The sequence below is a fragment of the Daphnia carinata genome, chromosome 3 (genome assembly GCF_022539665.2).
Source record: "Daphnia carinata strain CSIRO-1 chromosome 3, CSIRO_AGI_Dcar_HiC_V3, whole genome shotgun sequence".
Classification (NCBI taxonomy): Eukaryota; Metazoa; Arthropoda; class Branchiopoda; order Diplostraca; family Daphniidae; genus Daphnia; species Daphnia carinata.
This window is the reverse complement of record NC_081333.1, coordinates 9,350,030-9,369,777: the sequence shown is the minus strand read 5'-3', so window position 1 is coordinate 9,369,777 and position 19,748 is coordinate 9,350,030. Positions and strand designations below refer to the sequence as shown.

The following is a 19,748-nucleotide window of genomic DNA, read 5'->3' as shown; positions in this document are numbered from 1 at the left end:
TTCGTTTATGTGAATGTCGTCCTAAGCAATAAAAAAAATGCAGGTGTTTCAAACGATGATTCATGGAAGGGTGCGTCACTAACTGCCATAAAACGGGTAGTGTACATCAAGTTGTCATCCCGCTGTCACAGTTCGCATCCATCAGTCGTACAAAATGCGTTACTTCTTAATATTCATCTGTTTAGTTTTGGTCTTCGCCTCTATTGGTAACTTATTCACTTCTTGTTTCGTATTATTTCACTATTTATTTGGCATTTCATAAACTATTAAAGTAGAGGCAAAAGATATCGTCACTGTGGGTGGAAATCCATGTACTTGGGGCCCGTCTTTCTGGTGCCACAGTTATGAAAACGCAGAAAAATGTGGAGTAGAGGTAAAACGATAGCTTTAAAGCAGTTTTCTGATAGACGTTAGACTTTTAATGTATTTTTCTCTTTCTTTCTTTCATCTGGGATATGTGTAATAGGCCATCAAGTACTGCGAGAGCGTCAACTGGAGTGTCGAATAAGACGACACTTTTCCAGCAGAGAAAAACGAGTTTTATTATTTCATTTGTTATCTTTATTTGTTATGTCCTTATATGGAAGATAGTGGGCAATTATTAGCTTCGTACCAAATTTAGAGAAAGTGAAACATGTTGCCTATATTGAACTGGAAACGCGCTACACGCACCTTGTTGTTATTCCATTATTTGCTTTATCTTGGTCATTAAGTTTTACAGACTGTTGATTTCATTCGAACTGCTCGTTGTACTTCCTCTCTTAAAACCCTAAAAAAAATCCCTCATTTCTTAGCGTCCACGAGCCGATATCTCGCCTCTGTCTCTGTAAACATGTTGCTTGCTGAATCAGTAGGAATGCCCAGCTAATATATATTCATAGTTTTTATTTGAATTGAGTATTCTTTTACTTCATATGATAAATATGAATTCGGTGATGATATACGATCATTTAACACCAACATGTGGCACATGTCACGCTTGCGTCATGACCTAAACTAGGGGATCTAGAAAATTCCGTGTGCTGGCACCCGCTCAGAATACATCAATCGCAATAACAGGTGTGCCAGGTCTGTGCAGTGCGCATGTGTTATATATTTCAACAGCCATATTTAGGACACGAGGCAATTCGTTAAGACTCATATAGTTGACAATCGTCTGTTCACAAAAACAGAAATGCGCTCTCTGTGGATGATCCTGTTTTGCTTCGTCCTTGTTATCGCCTTCATCGGTAAATACATTTTACTGTTGAGAAAAGCAATTTTTTTCAGCAATAATGAGTTTTATTGTGCAATCGATTCTTTAACAATCACGTTAGTGGCTGAGAAAAACGTGGTTGGGAAGGAGCCGTGCACTTGGGGACCATCTTTCTGGTGCGCCAGTCGTGAAAACGCTGAAAAGTGTGGCCCGGGGGTAGGTTACCTGTTGCATCGTTTAATTAAACCTGAATTCTTGTTGTTGTAATGTATGGTTATAACAGGCTATTCAACATTGCAATGCCGTCGGATGGAAGACTCCTTAGACGATAATTACGCACACCTGGTTGAATTTTCTCCGCTTTTGGCTTCGTGACAATTTTCACTTTTACGAAACACGAATGTTATCCCACTTTTGTTTTCACGTGATTCACTTTAAATGGTATATTTTTTTTAAGGTGCATAAATTTGGCCTTTTCGTTGATGAGGGGTGAGTTAATAATACATGGCCTTGCATAAACTATAGCGTAATTAACTTTTACAGCTCTCAAAAGGATAGCCTTGGTTCAATAAAAGTTTAGGTCTGCGAGGCTCACATCACTACGAACTACAGTAGTGATGTATTGAAATTCCCTGTTTGGTCCTTAGTTTCCAAGATGCGTTTAATCTTGATCTTCGTCCTGATTTTCATTTACACAGGAGAGGCAGTAATGCCCAGCTATGTCCGTCCAACCATTCAAAATCTTGAGAATGCTCAGCTTTAGAGCTGAAGATTAAAGCGACAGAAATGAAGAGAGTTACTTTTTCTTTTCACTTTGTATGTGTCTACAAAATTTAATTGATTCGATTCGTTTCCGGTGATGTCAGGCTGTCGCCTACTGCAACCCAATCGGATTTACTGGAATTTGAAAGAATAAAGAAGGTAACAACTGAAAGTAGTGGCCAATCCAAGGATGGCCTTCAAGCTTTCCCGTGTTCTTCGGTGCCCCCTCTTCACAACACTTTCGGTTTGGTACCTGTCATGGTATTCACACGCCTCCTTTTTCAAGAGGAAAGGTAAAAAGCGTCACAAAATTGGCTATTCAAATATTGTGAGAAGGGCGAATCTAAATGCGGTGCGATATATCACATTATTCTGCTAAAGGATGTCACGCATATCCGTTTATTTGTCACGTAAAGCTGGTGGGACACAAAATACAAGGTCCATTTTCATTTTTCCAATGTCCGTTGAGAAAACAAAAAGTAAGAAATATACATTTTTTTTCTTTCATCTGCTATCTATCCTTTTGGAAATCAACTGGTTAACGTTCGCTATATTTTACACATGACATAGGGTTGTCAAACAAAAAAAATGCAATACAAACTTGGTATAGCGTAAAAGAAAGAATCGAAACAGTACTTGGCATAATGTGTAGGCTAATAGTTTAAAAAGGAAATAGAACGGAATAATAATCGGCCGTTCTTCCGGTAAAAAATTACGTCCGCCAAATGGGGGGGGGGGGGGGGGTACAAAGTATACATGTTTAAATATCACCGTCTCTTCACTTACGACAGAACAGCTTTGCGTGTGTGTCGTTACAATGTATGTTTAATTAAAGATAAAACTGGGTGCTATAATAGGAGCTGTCGAATACTTTAGTTTATCCATTGATTACATATATAGACCCGAAATGGTTAATACAAAGTTATAAGGATATTTCTTATGTATTATATGATACAGTATACCTTAAACGATAAATGGTTACAGTTAAGCTTGGCTCTCGGGTGCAGGATGGTGGTTGGGATTATTGATTTTAAAATAACGTATTAGTTTATATTCGATTAATATTGACGGTTGAAGGGGGTTTATAAGCACTCAATAGTGGAAACAGCTCAGCAGTGGGTTTCGCCCGTGCTGCTACTGTTGCTGGACGAATCCAGATCGATGGTGATGGGATCACTGCAATTGGATTTTGGTGACGACATGGGCGGTTGTTTTTGTTGTTGTTGACCCATAGAAGAAGGGACGCCCGTGATGCCCAACAAACCCAACGCTTCTTCCAACTGTTGGTTTCTCTTCATGGCCTGGACGTACTGCTGTTGCAGATGACGTTGATAAACCAAGACGGTGGCCTTCTCCTCGTGCCACACCTTTACAATTTGAAAAGAGAAACATGAAAAGGCAAAAATGACTTTTATAGTCAGACATTGAAATCATGATTTACGACTTTACCTGTCGTTCAGCTTCCATGCTCTGCTGTTGCTCAATAATTCGCCGCTGGAGTCGCTGCACTTCGGCCATGCTCATGGTGGAGGACGTGCCGTTCGGTTCGGATTCGCCAATCAGTTTGCGAGCGGACAAGATTGGCGACGTGATACTACGTCTGTTATCTAATGGCTTTTGGTGAGTCATGCTTTGTTCCAGCCTTTGTCTGGTATTGTGCGCGAGCTCTTGAGACTCCTTCAGCTGGGCTCGCATTTTGGCCATTTCCTGGCACCGTTGACTCTGCTCGTTTTGCGATTCTTTCAGCTGAGATTTGAGCAAGGCCATCTCGCCGCTTTTTTGGCAAAGCGTCCATGACGTCTCGTCTAACCTCGACTGCACTTGCTCTAACTGGCTCTTCAGTTGTTGCACCTGCTGTTTCAACTGTTTCCGATCCGACTGCCATTGCTGCGCCTGAGTCTTAAACAATAACATTTCGCTAAATGATTTATGCTTTTTTTAAAAAAAGAAAAGAATATGTACGCTAGTACCTGTAATTGACGTTCGGCTTGAGATGATTGCTGTTGGGCAGCTCTCATGCGTTCCTCATAGATGGATCTTAATTTCTTGAGTTCGCGCTCCCAACTTTTCTCTTTCTCCTGGTACACCTGGAAGATGACGGCCTCGTTCTGTTCCAGCGTCTCCCTGAGCAGCGCGATTTCGCAGTCCTTCTCTTTGAGTAGCACTTCCAGTTCGGCCACGCCCGAATCGGATGGCGACGGAGTTTCGTCCGCTTGCGAGTTGTCGCCTCCATCGCAGCAATCGAAATCCTCGTCCAGCGAGGAGCCCGTCGATTGCTTCCGCATCCTTTGCAATCCGTAGCTGCTGATGACGCAATTCGATCCCAGGATGGAACGAATTCTTCCTTCCTCGACGACAGGCGTGACAGCTCCATCGGTTTCTCCGCGACGCTCGAACGACGTCGACAGCAACGTCGTGCTGCTGCCGTTGCTGCTCATGGTGCTGTTGGTGAGCGACGAACCTTTGCCACTGCTGCTGTTATTGTTGTTGTTGTTATTATTAGATACGGATGGCAAGCCGGCCCAGCTGCTCCGGCTGCCATTGCAGCTCATCATGGAGCCGTGATGATGGATTCCGGCCGATGAGTGATGATGAAGCGGGTCGTAGGCGCTGAGTAAAAGTCCACCTTTGTTGTTCTTGCTCAGACCCAACAGTCCGCTGTTCTCTGCGTCTTGTTGTTGTTGATGTGAATGACGTGGCAAAGTCGATCTGAAAAAATAACACACACGGTTTGATTTTATTTTTTTTAAACACTGAATGAAACGAGAAATATTTACCTGGCCAAACTGCTGAGGTTCATTTCAGAGCCGCCGAGGACCCATTGTGGCGTGGAGGTTCCATTGGGCACACCTGGTCTTGCGCAATTGAACGGCTGCAACGATGAAACTCGATCCAAATGCAATTCGGAACTGCTGTAGGTGACTCCTGCGCTATTGTTACCTGCCACACCTAATACGCCACTGCTACCTTTATTGACTGCGCCCATTTTTCGAGGGAGGAGAAACAGTTTGGAAAAATCAATTAACGTCATCAAACATTGTGCGATAAAAACTACATTTTATCAATCATTTACAATGAGGACAAAACAAAAAAAAAAGGGGGAAGGGAAATGACTTACTGGAGGAGCGCGACGAAGAGGGCGGCGGCCGATACGCCGGCGGCTGACGGATCTGCGTGGGCGAGTTGGGCGGAGCGGCGACGCTGGATAAGGAACCACCGAAACGACGGCTCAAATCCGCCACACGTCCGACCTGTGCCTGTTGGCCGGCTGCTGTGCTGCTAATGCTGTTGATGCTCGTTATACTGCCAGCTGTCGCTTTATTTTGGTGTTGAATACTGGGCGATGAATCGCAAGCACGTCCGCTAAGGGACGTGTCCGGCTTGCGCTGTTGCTGTACGGAAGGCGGCGCTGCCGTTTGTTGTGCTGCTGCTGCCGGCCGGGCGCACAGCGTGCCCATTTCTGACAGTTCAACGTGCGGTCCTTTACTCCAAGAGAAACGCTGCAAGTGAGGTTGCCCTCTGGAGGTGGGCGTCTGCTGCTGGGCCGGCCCGGTCGACAAGGCGGAGCACCGCAAATCGGACGTGCTATTGTACAGACCCCAAGAATGACGACCGCTGTTGTTGTTGTTGATGTTGTTATTGTTTGTCGTCGTGTTATTACTGAGGCCAGCACCTCCGGCTGGCGATGACGTCACCGCTTGTTGTTGCTGGGCAACCGATTGGCTGCTGCTATTAAGACAGCGGTTGCCCAGGATGGGTGTCGTGTTCGCCGACGAGACAATTGGCCGACAAGCGATCGGTTTGATCACACCTTGACCCTGAAAATATTTTTTTTTTTTTCAAAATGCATTTTTTACAATTTCATTTTCGTGTCTAACAAAATTCGGAGGATCCAAGGAAATGTTTGATTGATTTTTCCACTAACACAGTCACTTGAATATAAAGATATTTTAAACGTTCTTTTTTTTTTTACCTGGCTGAGGACGCCGCTAACTGGCGCCAATCTAGGCGGAGCTACAGCTGCTCCGCCAGCTCCGGCATTAGCGGCCGTTTCCATGACGGCGTTTCAAACAGGCAGAATCGACGACGTCAATCCCAGGTGTGTAAAAAATCAAGGAGGAATTTTTTTTTTTTTTTTTTTTTAGAGAAGACAATGGGGTTGTCCGAGTGGAATTGTTTTTAAACAATAAGACGGGTGTGTGTGGGCGAGAGAGAGGCCCTGTAGAAAGTCGGTAACAAAAGAGTAATCTGTCATTAGTGCGTGCACGCAAATGTTTATATACGAGAGTTGGAGTCGTATTAGAAGCGGGGGTACAGCGTAAATATGCAATTCGAGTGATGACCTCACGTCACAATGGTAGGGGGAAAAACGCAGTTGATAGAGCGACGATTGAGGAAAAGATGAGGGTTTTTTTCAAACTTCTCGTTCTTTTTGATTTATGAATAATGCCGATGAGAGGGACAGTGGAAAACTGTGTGACGCATAAGGGAAGGAAATGCGTTCTCACGCTTGTAAAACGAAATATGATTTTTTCCTTTCGCTTTTTACCAATCGAAATGTGTGTTTGGATAAAAGAGAAGAAACCAACAAAAAAAATGGATAGACATTTTTTGGAAATGGCAAGGCTTGTGTTGAACAAGACACGCCAAAAGAAAGTGTGTGGCTATTTAATAGGTTTTCGTTTTTATTTTCGTTTGCTCTTTTGGAAGAAAATGAAATTTTATTTCAAAAGGGCGGATGCCGAGGCGATGAAATTTTTTTTTTCCTGAACAACTAAAGGTCGTTCAAACGAAAGAGAATGTTTAATTTCTCTTCGTGCGCACACGAAACACAAAATAAATTAAACATTTTTAGGTTTTTTTTTTTTTTTTAAAAACAAAAGAGGCAAAAACGAATAAAGGCTCTAACAGCAGCAGTCCTAATAACCATTGCGGTACTCTTATGGTCAAAAAATAAAAGACTGGACGAAATAACGTGGAAAAACTTCGAATAAACGCTTCACAAAAAAATAAGACGAACTGCGATTAGCATAAAAGCGTATAACAAGTCGACTTCGCCGAATTGGCGTCGAGAAGAAAAGAATCATGAATTCAAGTTGTACATGTACAAGTGTAACATGAAAAAAAAAAAAAGCAAAAGAAGATCAACAGCTGATGATGGCTTTTTGCGGGCCACTGCGTCACACGATCTCTTGGCTTCACCTGGTGGGGGGGCTGCTGCAAGAAATACCTGGCAGCGGTGTTTCATCATCTCGCAGGGTTGTAAATGTACCATACAGTTACTTCTTTCTGGAGGGGGGGGGGTGGTGTGTGTGTTTCGTTTCAGGCCACCACACCGGTGGGTTGGATAATAACAGACACGCCTATATCTCATAGCACGAAAATTTATGTAAGCCCGCTATTTCTTCCTTTTTTTTTTTTCAAAATGAGGAAAGAAGAACATTGCGCGTGCGCGCGACCGCTCCCGATCATTGTAACCTATAACCGCAGTCTCTTTCCCGTTTTTATCCACATCTTTTTTTTTTTTGAAAGGGTTTTATTCTTTTTAATATTTTGTGTTCTATTTGGTCCTCTGCGGGCATGTTTTGTTTCGTTCGTTGATGCAAACACACTGGCAAGAGGTGAACGAAAATAGTCAGATGCGAGCGGGGGAAATATAGCGGTCGATGCAAATGCCGGTGCATTTGAAAAAGAAAAAAAAAAAAGGAACCCATCAACTTGTACACACGCAGACACATGACCATATAGACGAAATAGTGTGGCTCTCTGCCAAGCCACATGAGTCATCGCCACCATCCGTCTTTCTTTTTCTTTTTTTCTTGTTGTTAAAAAGTTCCAGACGAAGCGGCGACGGCAACGTTTTCATGGGCCACAGTCAGTTCAAACATCGGCTCTTTATGGAATGTCTAGAGAAATGCTGCTTCAATCTATCGTTTGAATTTTGGGAAGAAAAAAAAAAAGAGAAGTAAGACGAGATGCTACTATGCATTCCCATCGGGTTGAACGTGAATAGGCTCACGATTCGTGCCGAACGAATGTAAATGTATCCTTTATTCATTTGCATCAGCTCGGCCTATTTTTATTTTGTATTTTCTCTGCCTGAAAGAATGACCCACATCGACATTTTTAATAGACGATATAATGATGATGAACTTTGGCGTGTTCTTTTTTTTTCTTTTTGGGGTTTGACACGACACGGATTGAAGCGCCCCCGAAAGGTAGAAAGAAACTCTGGTGCAACTATAAGGAATAAACAAAAGAGAAGTAAAGTGAAGAATCGTGAGCTTCCTTGAGAAGAAAAAAAAAATAAAAAAAAAATAGGGGGAGCGAAAAATTATTCGAAATCTTTTCCATTTTTGAATATCTCCGACGCAACGGGGCAAAAAAAATCGTGCGTTTTCTTTTTTTGGGCCGTTGCGCGTTTGTCTTTTTTCTACGAGTAATTAAGGCGAGCTAGTAGTGGATGTACCATTATAACTGCAAACCAAATGAGGACTGTCGGGACGATTAGGCCGGGCATGGAACAAAAGGTAGAAGAAAAAAAACTAGAAAATTTATTTTTAAAACAGCGCGCATTACAACCGTCCCTTAGAAAAAAAAAATTTTAATTTAAAAAAAAAACAAAAGAAGTTCTTCAGCAAGTTAAGTCACGTTTCTTTTTTTTTCTGGTGATGCCCTTGCTTTATACCCTACAAGGTTTTCCTCTATGACGTGCAGTATTCATCCCCCTGACGTGAACCGACTGCACAAAATAGTTCCAGCATCTCTCTGTCTTTTCCTTTAAATAAAAAAAAACTGTTCCACTCGTTCGGGTAAAAATCGACATGTCTACAAGCCACGGGAAAAATTCCTAAACGTTATGCGCTGGAACATTCTACCGACGCACACGTACTATTTAGATGGCCATTTTTTTTGGCGAACCGCACTCATCTGGGAAACAACAACAATAATTTAGACGTTTTTGTTACAGAAACTTCAAAGTGTGTGAACGGCACGCTTTGACCATCACGCAGAAGGTGGACATGAAAGTTGTTTTCGTCTATTCTTTAAAGCGATAAGAATTCGTTGGACACGATCAGAGGCGTCTCTCATTGTCCATATTTATTTTTGTGTTAACAATCAAAGAGAAAACGAAGGAGCGGCTTTTATTTATAGGTCGGGCAAAGAGGAAAAATGTGTGTACATTTTCAAGCTTGGCCGATCGAACGATGACCAAAAGAACACGGATGAATGCCGCCTCACGACAGTGGTAAAATGTGATGCGTCACAACGTGAAATGAGGGGGGGGGGGGCATGTGATTCTGTCTGTATTCGTACGCGTATCGAATATATAGCCTAGAGAATAGAATTTAAAAAGGACCTTTTCAAAATGGAATGAAACTGTTTGAAAAAAAAAAAAATGGCAGGCGAAAAAGGTTGAATTCATTTTGAAAAAAAAAAAGGAGGTTGAAGTAGGGTTCGGTACACGCGTGAAAACCAACACACGCAGCGTGATGTTATAGCGGGGAGGCTGAAAAGAAACGCGCGAGCCCAAAAAACCCCCACAGTTTTTAAAGAAATAAAAAGGAAAAACGAAAATTGGAGATTTCATCATTAAAAGCTACCGCTGCTCGGTTGTGAAAGTCAACGCCAAAATAGGAGAAGATGTCTATTTATACGAGAGGAGATGTTAATATATCTACCGAATATTTATAATAAAAAGAAGAGAAAAAGTATAATGAACTTTGAAGAGTTTTTCTTCGTTTCGGGACGTGTATGCCCCGAGTGTTGAATTATATATTTATATTTTTTTTATTCTTCCGGGTTTGCCTGTGCATAGGACTACCAGCGGGAGCGCGTGTATACAAGATCACGGTTGAAGGGCGGAGTTAGTGAGCCGGCTCAAGTCGCACACGGCAACAGGTGAGTGTGAGAGAGATGGATAGACCGAGAGAAACATATATTTTTCCAAATCAAAGACGGGGCCATCTTTAAATTTTTCTTCTTCTGTTTTCTCAGAGTCAAAAATAGTCGTATTTATTTAACTACTCCTCTAATGGCGAGTACCGGTTTACATTCGGACCGAACTAGAGGCGATTGGTCACCAAAGAAATGCGCGTCTCTCTCTCTCTCATGAATATGATGATGCGCATCGAGTGTCCCGCTCGCCCTCGTGACACGAAAACACAGCCACGATGGTACACCACCTGAGATGTACCGTTGAACCAACAAAACGAATCATATTTTCGCGTCCCTTTTTCTTTTTAAATCTTAAATGTCTATCTGTTTTTTTTTTTCTTTATAACAAAAAAGGACGCAGTCATTTCGCTTGTGTCAAAGAAGGTCAACAACTTCTTTTTTTTTTTTTTCTAAAATAAATTCTCTTGGAATTCTTTTTCTTTTTCTGATTGGTTGAAGAAAGAAAAGGGACGATATAAATGGCACGCTTACTCACGGTCCCGAATAGAATTTCATTCTACCTATACAACAAAAAGGAAAAAAGAAATAAGAAAGAAAGAAAAAAGTTTAATTGATTGATCGTGATGATGTGATGGCGACGAAAGAAACAGGCGAAGCGTATCCAAACGAATATTCGTGACGCGTTGAAACCCAACGCACTGCACGGCTCTAATCACCATATTTTTTTTTCTCGTTTCTTTTTTTTTTTTAAGCTAGAAATGATAAATTTCTTGTTGCTTACATTTTAATTTCTTTCGAATTGTTCGACACATTTTCCCACCATTTTTTTGTTGATAGAGTTAACGCGTAGTCCAGTCTTTTCCTAAATTATTATTATCACAAGTGTGGCCGGCTTCGTGATGGCGTGCTTATATGCGGTGCAAGTTGAGGTGGATCTAATTCGTTCAATGAACTACGCGAGTTCTGCATCAGCATTTTTTTTTTTTTTGCTGTGGTTGATTGTAATCTTGTTAAAATCCCCGCAAATTCTTTTTTTTTTTTCAAAACGCGAGAAAGAAAAAAAAAAGGGAGGAAACAATAAAACCATCCAAAACTTTTTTTTTGGCTTGGGTTTGTTGTTTTTTTTTCTAGAAAAACGCTGATGGGCGGGATGCAGTATAAGAAAACCCAGCAATTAAATGCCAAAAGTGGCCTTGTCTCATTTCCTACAATTTCATTTCCCTTTTTTTTTTTTTTATTCTGAACAGCCATCGAAGAGAGGGGGGGGGAGAAAGGAAGTACGCCTTTGTGTGTCTCTATTCAAATAAAATAAATTGGTTCCAAGGTTTTGTGTGTATATAATCAAGTATGGCCGCAAACGTTGCACAGCAGTTTGTCCGCAAGCCAAAACGGAAGTCGGTCATTTTCAAACGTTGATTTCAACCGGACATTCGGGTTATCTTTTTCGCTCTTCAACTTTTTTTGAGTGACTTAAAAAAAAATAAAAATAACAAAAAATAAGGAAGAGTGTGTCCGAAACAAATGTTCATGTCGGCCCTGTCCCATCTACCATCACATGCCATTGAGGCAAAAAGGGAGAAATATGGTGGGTGGGGAATGGATTTCAAAGAAGGGAAAAAAAAAAAAAAGGAAAACAGGTTTTTGTCAGGGGGGTTATCCGGTTCATTTGGATTATTCTTTTGTTTCTTCTAGATTATTCATGGCCGACAGGTACATAAACGCGCTACGAAACCACGACATAGGAACCGCCCGGATGCACATTTTGTTTGTCCCCTTTTTTAAAATATTTTTTTTTTTTACTGGATTGAAAATAATATAAAATGGCAAGAAAAAAAAAATACGGACAAAAATAACGGTCGGATTTTGTTTGGTGATAAACAATTTAAATTAAAAAATCCGGCAGCTCACTGATGAATCTCACCATGATCGTTTGCCGTTGTATTCTTTACACAGGCAAATGCGGGAAGAAGAAGCAACGTTTTTTTTAAAACATTATTAGGGTCAAACTGGCTTTGGTAGGCTTGTTAAGTTCAAAGAATCACGAGAAAACAATTGGTTTCGAAGAGAAATCTCCTTGCGGCAGGTTTGAGCTACTGAACTCTGCGTTGTATGCCTATGAGGCTCTTGCGCAATAACTAGCATTATTTTCCTTCATCATATTTCGTGACTCTATTTCATTTTTTTTTTTCTAGATAATAATAAATAATTATAATTTTTGTTTTTTGCTTCAAACATGGCGCCTGGTGTTATTACAGACCTTGAATACTGGATGCCTAACGTGCAGACGTGACGTCATTCCTCAAAAATTTCATTGAAAAAAGATTCAGCGAAGGGTAAAACGTCGTGAAAGTGCCCATAACAGACTCCTTTTTTTTTTAAAGCTATTCAACAAAATAAAAAAGAAAGAACTTTTCCTCATTTCACGGTACGTTTACGCTACGCTACGCCAAATGACGTCACCTTGAAAATCGTTCCAAAGACTCCCCCGCCCATCGTATATTATGATATGCTTCGTAATGGATTTTTTTTTTTTCACAATATTAACCTTCTATATTTTCATGTTCATAATTCTATTAAATGTTTCATCGAGGTAAAAAAAAAAACTTTAATTGCAGTGAAAGGAGGGCAATGATTTCACGCCCGAGTGCCGCGTTCAATTGAAAATTGCAGATGGGCGGGTCAGCCCCAGTTGATTGACAGTTTCTAATGTCACGCAAAACACCCACATAGAAGTTTTTCACCAGAAATTCGATTCGACTATTGATAGGGTCACTAACTGGATTCATTATTTTGAATATCATCAGGAAATGCCAAAGATTTTGTGATCGCACAGCCAAGGACATTCTTATTTCAAAACGTCGCAAAGTACTAGAAGAAAAGACAACACACACACACAAAAAAAAGGGACAGATTTCGATGATGAAATATGTTCGTGAAGCAGCTGGACCGCTTCATTTACAATCGCCACTTTTTGTTGATGTTAAAAGAAAAAAAAAGGAAGAAAACGACATTCTTTTTCGTCAGACGTATGCCAATGACACGTTAAGACGTAGAACAAAAAAGAAAAGAGCTTTCTCAAGTCGTGATGAATGTACAGAAACATTTCGTGTTTCAAGACCGTCCAACAGTTTCACGCACACGCAAATGTCATTCCAGTTTCTATTTTAGTGTGACACTCAATTTTTGAATTCCTTTTTTTTTTATGCTGGAGCTGTTTCTTTCCCTCTCGTCTAACCCAAATGTGACGATCGGTTATGCATTTCGAAATAGAAACAAATCAAGTTAAAAAAAAAAAAAAATACGGGGGAGGGCCTTTCTTCTTCTAACATCGCCCCCTCTTTCAAATGTATGTTTGTATAACAAAGTGCTTGGCTCCTCTTTGGCTTGTCACACGTAGTCGACTAGAAAACAAAATAAAGGTAGACCTTTTCTGACGAAGACATGTCCGCTACGTATTTTTTTTTTATTTTCCAGAGAGAAAAGCCACTAATCAGCAGGGGTTCTGGATGTAACTAGAAAAACATACACATACAAGACAACAAAAATCTGTGCATACAAAAGTTCTTATTTGAACGTATCTACGTGTGGCGGACAGACCCTGAACTTTGTAGTTTGTACCCCCCCCCCCCCCCCCCAAAAAAAAAAAAAATGCGCATTCTTCTGCTATTTGCTTGTTTGAAAAAAGAAAAGCTTTTCTCGAAGGAAACAAGCGGAGATTGATTGATTCGAAGAAGGGGGTCTGTTTTTCACACATTATACGAGCCTTTTTTTCGGTTAAGAACACATCGATAAGATGGTGGATGTTGCCAGTTTTATAGACACATTTTGAATGGGAGATTCGATGCTAAAAGTTTTCCCTTTTTTTTCTAAAACCGTTTTGTTCAATGAAAAAAAAAAAAAAAAAATCCCGTGACCGCCCGCGATGTTTCAAAAGAAAAAGGGAAAAACAAAAACTCAACACGTCACGTAGTTCGTCGAAGGGGAGAGAAATGAAAAGATGCTGCCGCTCTCCACCTTGACTCTCTCTGATCGATTGATTAAGCGAAGGCCCTTAAGGGGAGGGAAAACCTATAAAAACGAGGCCAAAAAAAAAAAAAAAAGTAACTTTGAAATAAAAGCCGCACGCCAACAGGTGGAACGAAAAAAAAAAACATCACAAAATTCAACGTCTGTATGTACACAGATAAATATTGATGTGCCATCGTCTTTAATATCCTCGCGTTCTATAAAAAAAAAAAAAGGAAAAATGAAGAGGAAAGAAAAACAAAAGGAACAGGAGGGAAGAGAGATAAATGTATAAAATAAAATAAGAAAAGAAAAGGGAATTAACGATCTCGGTATTTTCGTTGAACGAGCCACGACCGGCGTTTAACCCGGGGGACGGTGGGCAAGAGATCCGCCCGGCGTGTATTGTATTTGGATGTGTACGAGAGTAATTTGCTTGGTGTATGGCTCTTAACGCTCTCATCATGGCAGGAAAAAAAAAAGAAATAAGAAAGAATAATCTTTCTTTTCTTTATTTTTACCTTTTGAAATAGACGGTGAAATGAAGAAGGTGGATTGTAAAAATAGCTTGAAAAGAGCGCGCGCGCGTGACGTGGCGGGAGGTCTTGGTGCATTGTTAATTTAACATTTTGATGATGAACAAAAAAATAAAATAAACAACAACTAAAAAAAAAAAAAAAAAAGGGGGGGGGGGGATTCGGTTTAAAAACGAAGAACGGAATAATAAGGCTGCTCGCTTATAACATTCATTCGAGTTGATGAAGAGCAGGGACTTGGGGCCGTACGATCGAGTATAACGCATCATCACATTTCGCCAGATTTATTCGGTATCATTTCGAATGTCTGAACGCGGGATCACGACATTAGCCCACGCCATTTCTTTTTTTCACCTCCTTTCATTCTCTTTTTTTTTTTTTTTCATGGCATTTGTGCACGACGCGACGTCAAGGTTACCTTTGGCTTTTTCGCCTATAGCGCGTCGAAGGAAGAAAAATCAAGAAAAAAATGTTGTTCGTTCTCTTCCTTATTATCATTATTTTGCGGCTGTTATACATCGCGTAGTATAGACGCTATATATATATATAAGAAGACGCAAAGGTGGCCAGACAAAAAGGTCGACCAAGAACATTTCCAGGATGTGCACAAAAGCGAACAAAAAAAAAAAAAAAAAGCAAAAGACACGAGGCGATTCACGACCGACTCGAAGCGCCTCGAGCCGACTCGAATGTGTTGTTGTTGTTCGGCTCGTATATGTGAGTCCATATATTTCCAAACAGTTCAAAAGAGAAAAAAATCGAATAATATTTTTTGCGGCGTCACGTTCTCTTCTATCACCCAGACTCCCCACCAAAAAATACGTCGAACTCCAACCCAAAAAAAAAAAAGAATCTTTGGAATTATGCCGTTTAATTGCCCACTTTCTATGTGACGTTAAGATCGCGAACTGATTTTCAATGGCATTGATAAACAGGTATGACTCATGTTTCAACATACCTTTCAAAGTCGGATGACGTTCTTTAATCGCACTATGATTCCAGAGACGTCCACGTGAAAGATAATAAAAAAAAATCCGATGAGAATTGTCGTTTGGTTCCACCTGCTGCTCAGAGTCCGCCAAAGATGATGGTTAATCCGTTAAGTATGCGATCACGATAGCAGATTTTCTCTCTTCCGTCTTTTATTTTATTCACTTGACCGCAAAATAAAAAAAAATAAATAAATAAAAAAAAAAAGGACGACTTTGTCGATGATGCGAGAAAACTTGGCGTTTGAAAATGACGCGGTAAATTTGAACGAAAATTTCAAAAAAAAAGGCCGGAGCTCAACAACTACGCGTCCGTCGTCGATCGTAGCCGAGAGGCAACTGAAGGTTCGTTGTTCACGTTGGCGATGTGTTCCTCTCTTTTTTTTTTTTTTCCAACAGCCCTCCTCTTTTCATTCTCTTCCATTTTTCTTTTCCCTTCTTTTTTACCGATTACAAGCAGAGAAGGAGGCGAAAAACTACAGTCCTTCTTTTATTTTACCCCCTCGTCTTTCTCCAGTTTCCAACGCCTCGAATGTTGAGGACACGTTGCAGCTGCCGTTCGGCTTCTGCCGGAACCTCCTCTCCTTTTTTTTTTACACCTTCGGATGTGTTTGTGAAGAAAACTGGACATTTTCCTTTGGCTTTTTTCAAAATTAGGCAGATGTGATGTTGTGTTATAGATGATTGGCGTTTTCCTCTTGAATTTTGGAATATTTGTAACGAAGACGTTTGTTATCGATGCTTTGGAAATTGTACGTTCTTAACTTTTATGTTGTGTTCATTTTCAAACGAACGACCGACTTCCGTTTCTTTTTTTTTTTTTTTTGCTTCCTCTAAAAAAGAAAAAGAAAATGGAGCTCAGCGTTTAACCGGAGGCCTGATGATGATGACTTGGAACAATTTTTCTATGTCTATAATAACGTAACACAATCTCACCTAACTTAAAAAAAAAAAAAAAAACGTACGTCATCCTAACCGAAAAAAAAAAAATTGTATATATAGGAACTCGTAAAAACTTGATGCCAACTCCGCTATCGCCACAATGATTGGCAAAACAAGCAGATAAAATATTATGTATATACACACTACTCAAGGAAAAATAGACGATGACCGTGTCCGGTTTTCTTTGCTTTGCATGTTGTTTCTTATAATTTTCTTTTTCCGTTTCTTGTCTCTCTCTCTCTCTCTCTTGTGTGTTTGATGTTGTTCATTTAAAAACATTTTTCATCCGCTGTCACTGAATGCCATTTCCGGTTGTCATTCTAACATGTTCCCCTTTTTTTCTTTTTCTTTCCGTTATTTTGGCTTTTTAAGAGCGCTGTTTATAGTTTACCCTTTAAGCTTCTCGTTACGTATACATCCGATTTTTCTTTGCCTCTTTAGATTTCAACAGACCTATAAGGAGAGATAGCTGAGGTCATTAGACCCTTTTTTGTGACGGTCAGTTGTGGATGGAGAGAATCTTAAATTTTGGACATAGGCCCCCTTTTTTTTATTTTTTAATCTTTCGACTTCTCCAAAGCTGCTGATGACCATGTGCCTGCCGGCCTGGTTGGCCTCGGCCACACCTAACAATATTTTTTGTTCTTGTCTAAAAATATTTTTTCCTGATGAAGAAGACCCCCAGTTGCTGATGAGAATAGCCCAAGGGCGTAGCAGATGCATCATCTCCAGGTGAAGCAGCAACAATGTAAGAATATATATGTATATATATATATATATATATACTGGCAGCGTCACACGAAACAATAGACGAACGTGTATATAGATGCATAGTCACACAGTTAGCCTACTTATCGTCTACGCATGTGTCGGTCTATATAATTTTTGATACGCTCAATTCTGGGAATTAAAAACGTGTTTATGTATTGTTATAATATAGCGGACTACGATACAAATATACATCTATGTGTTATTTCATCCCATTCATGCACGCAGCCTCAAGGGTGCGCTAAAAATTACGCTACATATTTGACCTACAATTGAATGGAATTACCCGGATGGGGGAGAAGAACATCACTCAGAAATTCCGCACGACAACAAGAAAATGCAACGGTGTTGGGGTGTGGCTCTTAGTATTCAATTTACGTAACCAAAAAAAAAATATATATATATATATATTTTAAAACGGGATTTTTGTTTTTGTTTTATGCAACGCACGCAAAGCTACATGGTCAGCTGATTGAAGGGAAAGTCGACGTTATGCAAAGCATGCAAATGCAGATGAATCAATCTCCTTCATTTCATCAAGAGTGTCTACGGGACGAGAGAAATAGATTTTTTTGTGTGTGTGTGCTTCTTAAATTCATTTTGTTTGCAGTATAATCAGACAAAAGTAAAACAAAGTTCATCACTTTGACTAGCAACAGATCGCCGTAAAACCAGCACAGCAATTGCGTCAAATGGGTTGGCTGAGATGACCTATATATATTCGTGTAAAGCTTGTAGATTGAACAGTTTTATTCGCACTCGGATTAAGACAAACGAGTCACGTGACCTCAGCTGAAACTTGCGGTCATCCACGCACCATGAAAAAAAGAACGCGTCACAACACCAGTCGCATCAAGCGAGCGCAGCACATGTCGCGTCTGGTGTGTCTCTCTACCTGCACACCAATATAAATATGGAATACGCATGTGTGTGCATGGGCAGCCACACTTTCAGGAAATAGGAACGAATAAGGGCAGCTGATCGTGTGTACGATACAGAACCAGACACGCAACGAATATTCTATTTTTATATGATGCAGGTGAATACGTAACCGTGTCTCTATACAGGTAGTGCAGCTATTGGCGCTACAGGTCAACGATGTGGAGGAACAAGGCCAGAATACATGGAACAAAATATATAGGTGGTCAAACAAAATTTCTCTTTTTTTTTTTTTTTTTAAAGATGCTCATCAGCCTTCAGTGACCGCTCGTCCCACTAACAGGTAAAAAGATGTATCCCTCAAACAAAAATTATAAGGCCAAAGGCACAGGCCTATACACAGAGGCTGCGTGCATACGTAATCGGATTTATTCTATATTCCCTTCAAATTTCATTTTTTCCACTTCATATCAGTTATGAACATATATAGGATATTACGTTACTATCGTCAGTATACATATACCCCCTCAGGTCTCCCTTATTTTTTGTGTAACCGGGCAGGGTACACGTAACACGCCCAGGTGTGTTTTTCTTTTGCCCTCCAATCGGGTGATGTGTGTCCTCTTTATTCAGGTTTCCCGGGGTAAACTCGACTCGATTTTCTTTGAAATTCGAGGTGGAAATAGAAAAAAAAAAAAGAACTTTCTCTTATGTTTATCTCCCTTCCTGTTATACGTGAAAGATGTTAGTGCTTTATTGTAATAAAGTTGTGTGTGTGTGTGTGTTTAGTTATTACTGCTGTATAAATAGAAAGATCTTGGACGAGATCGGCGGAGGCAACGGAAATACACACAAAACAAGGGACAGCTGAAGGAGGTCGTGAGGTTGGAGGAAAAGAGAAAACAGCCTATACGAAAGGGGGCGATCATCTCAGAGAAAACGGATAGAAAAATAAAGCCAAAAGGAATATATATAAAAAAAAAAACGGAGGCTGTATATATTTAGGCTGAGCTGCTTCTGGCTGCTAAAGAGTCTCTATAATTCAGTCCCTATTTAAATGCTGCGAGCTTATTCGGGAAAAGAAAAAGTCTATAATTCTTGGACGTAACGTAGTCGAGGAATAAAAAAGAAAATAACCAACAATCTAAATCCCCACGATGTGCGACGCTGACGGCTGCATATCATTTGAAAACGTTCAAAAGAAGATGAGAACAACTGATGCTCACCTTCGATTTCCTTCTTGTTCCATACACAAATAGACCTCTTTTTTTTTTTCTTCTTCTTCTTCTTTATATATGTGTCAGATTGTTATTCTTGTGTTTTGATTGGCAGATGAATGTTCCGTCATCACAGCAACTCAACCTCCCTACCGTTCTGCCGATCTTATCGTGCGCTTCAAATCAGCCCTTTGGATTTTTTGAGATGTCTGACACGGTGGCGTCCGACGCTTTCAGACACACACAAAAAAATCTTTTTCTTCTTCTGTTAACCTTTTCGGCTCTTTTGTGTGATGAGTGTTTGTGTCTTGTTTATTCCCTCAATTCACTTTTTTTTTTTCCTTGTATAGACTCCCACTTTCCTCCCTATCGTTTTGGAGGCCAGTCAACGAAAAGTGTCGAGAAGAGGCTCATCCTTTAGTTTTAAACGTATATATAGAGATGCTTTTGAGTGTCACGTAATCTCCTGATACTTAAGTTTGCTTTTTTTTTCTCAGCTAGATGCTTTATATAAATGCATTGGGACTCTACTGGAACACATCTGGAACTATACTAT

At 40.3% G+C, this 19,748-nt stretch overlaps 1 protein-coding gene and 1 long non-coding RNA gene across 2 annotated transcripts; one reads left to right on the top strand and one right to left on the bottom strand.

The window, feature by feature from the left end:
• The first annotated feature begins 58 nt into the window (after positions 1-58).
• On the top strand, positions 59-893 carry LOC130685313 (uncharacterized). The gene is made up of 3 exons (XR_008999570.1): positions 59-206; positions 273-373; positions 467-893. It is a non-coding gene; the product is annotated as an uncharacterized LOC130685313 (long non-coding RNA).
• A 1,431-nt stretch (positions 894-2,324) lies between these two features.
• LOC130685228 (NEDD4-binding protein 3-A-like) lies at positions 2,325-15,662 on the bottom strand. Its single transcript, XM_057508488.2, has 7 exons — positions 15,356-15,662; positions 5,931-6,176; positions 5,076-5,775; positions 4,735-4,933; positions 3,928-4,666; positions 3,407-3,856; positions 2,325-3,324 (listed from the first exon to the last, which is right to left on the bottom strand). The coding sequence occupies exons 2-7, from the start codon at positions 6,012-6,014 to the stop codon at positions 3,067-3,069; spliced, it is 2,430 nt and encodes an 809-aa protein (XP_057364471.1). The 5' UTR covers positions 6,015-6,176; positions 15,356-15,662; the 3' UTR covers positions 2,325-3,066.
• Positions 15,663-19,748: the final 4,086 nt, after the last annotated feature.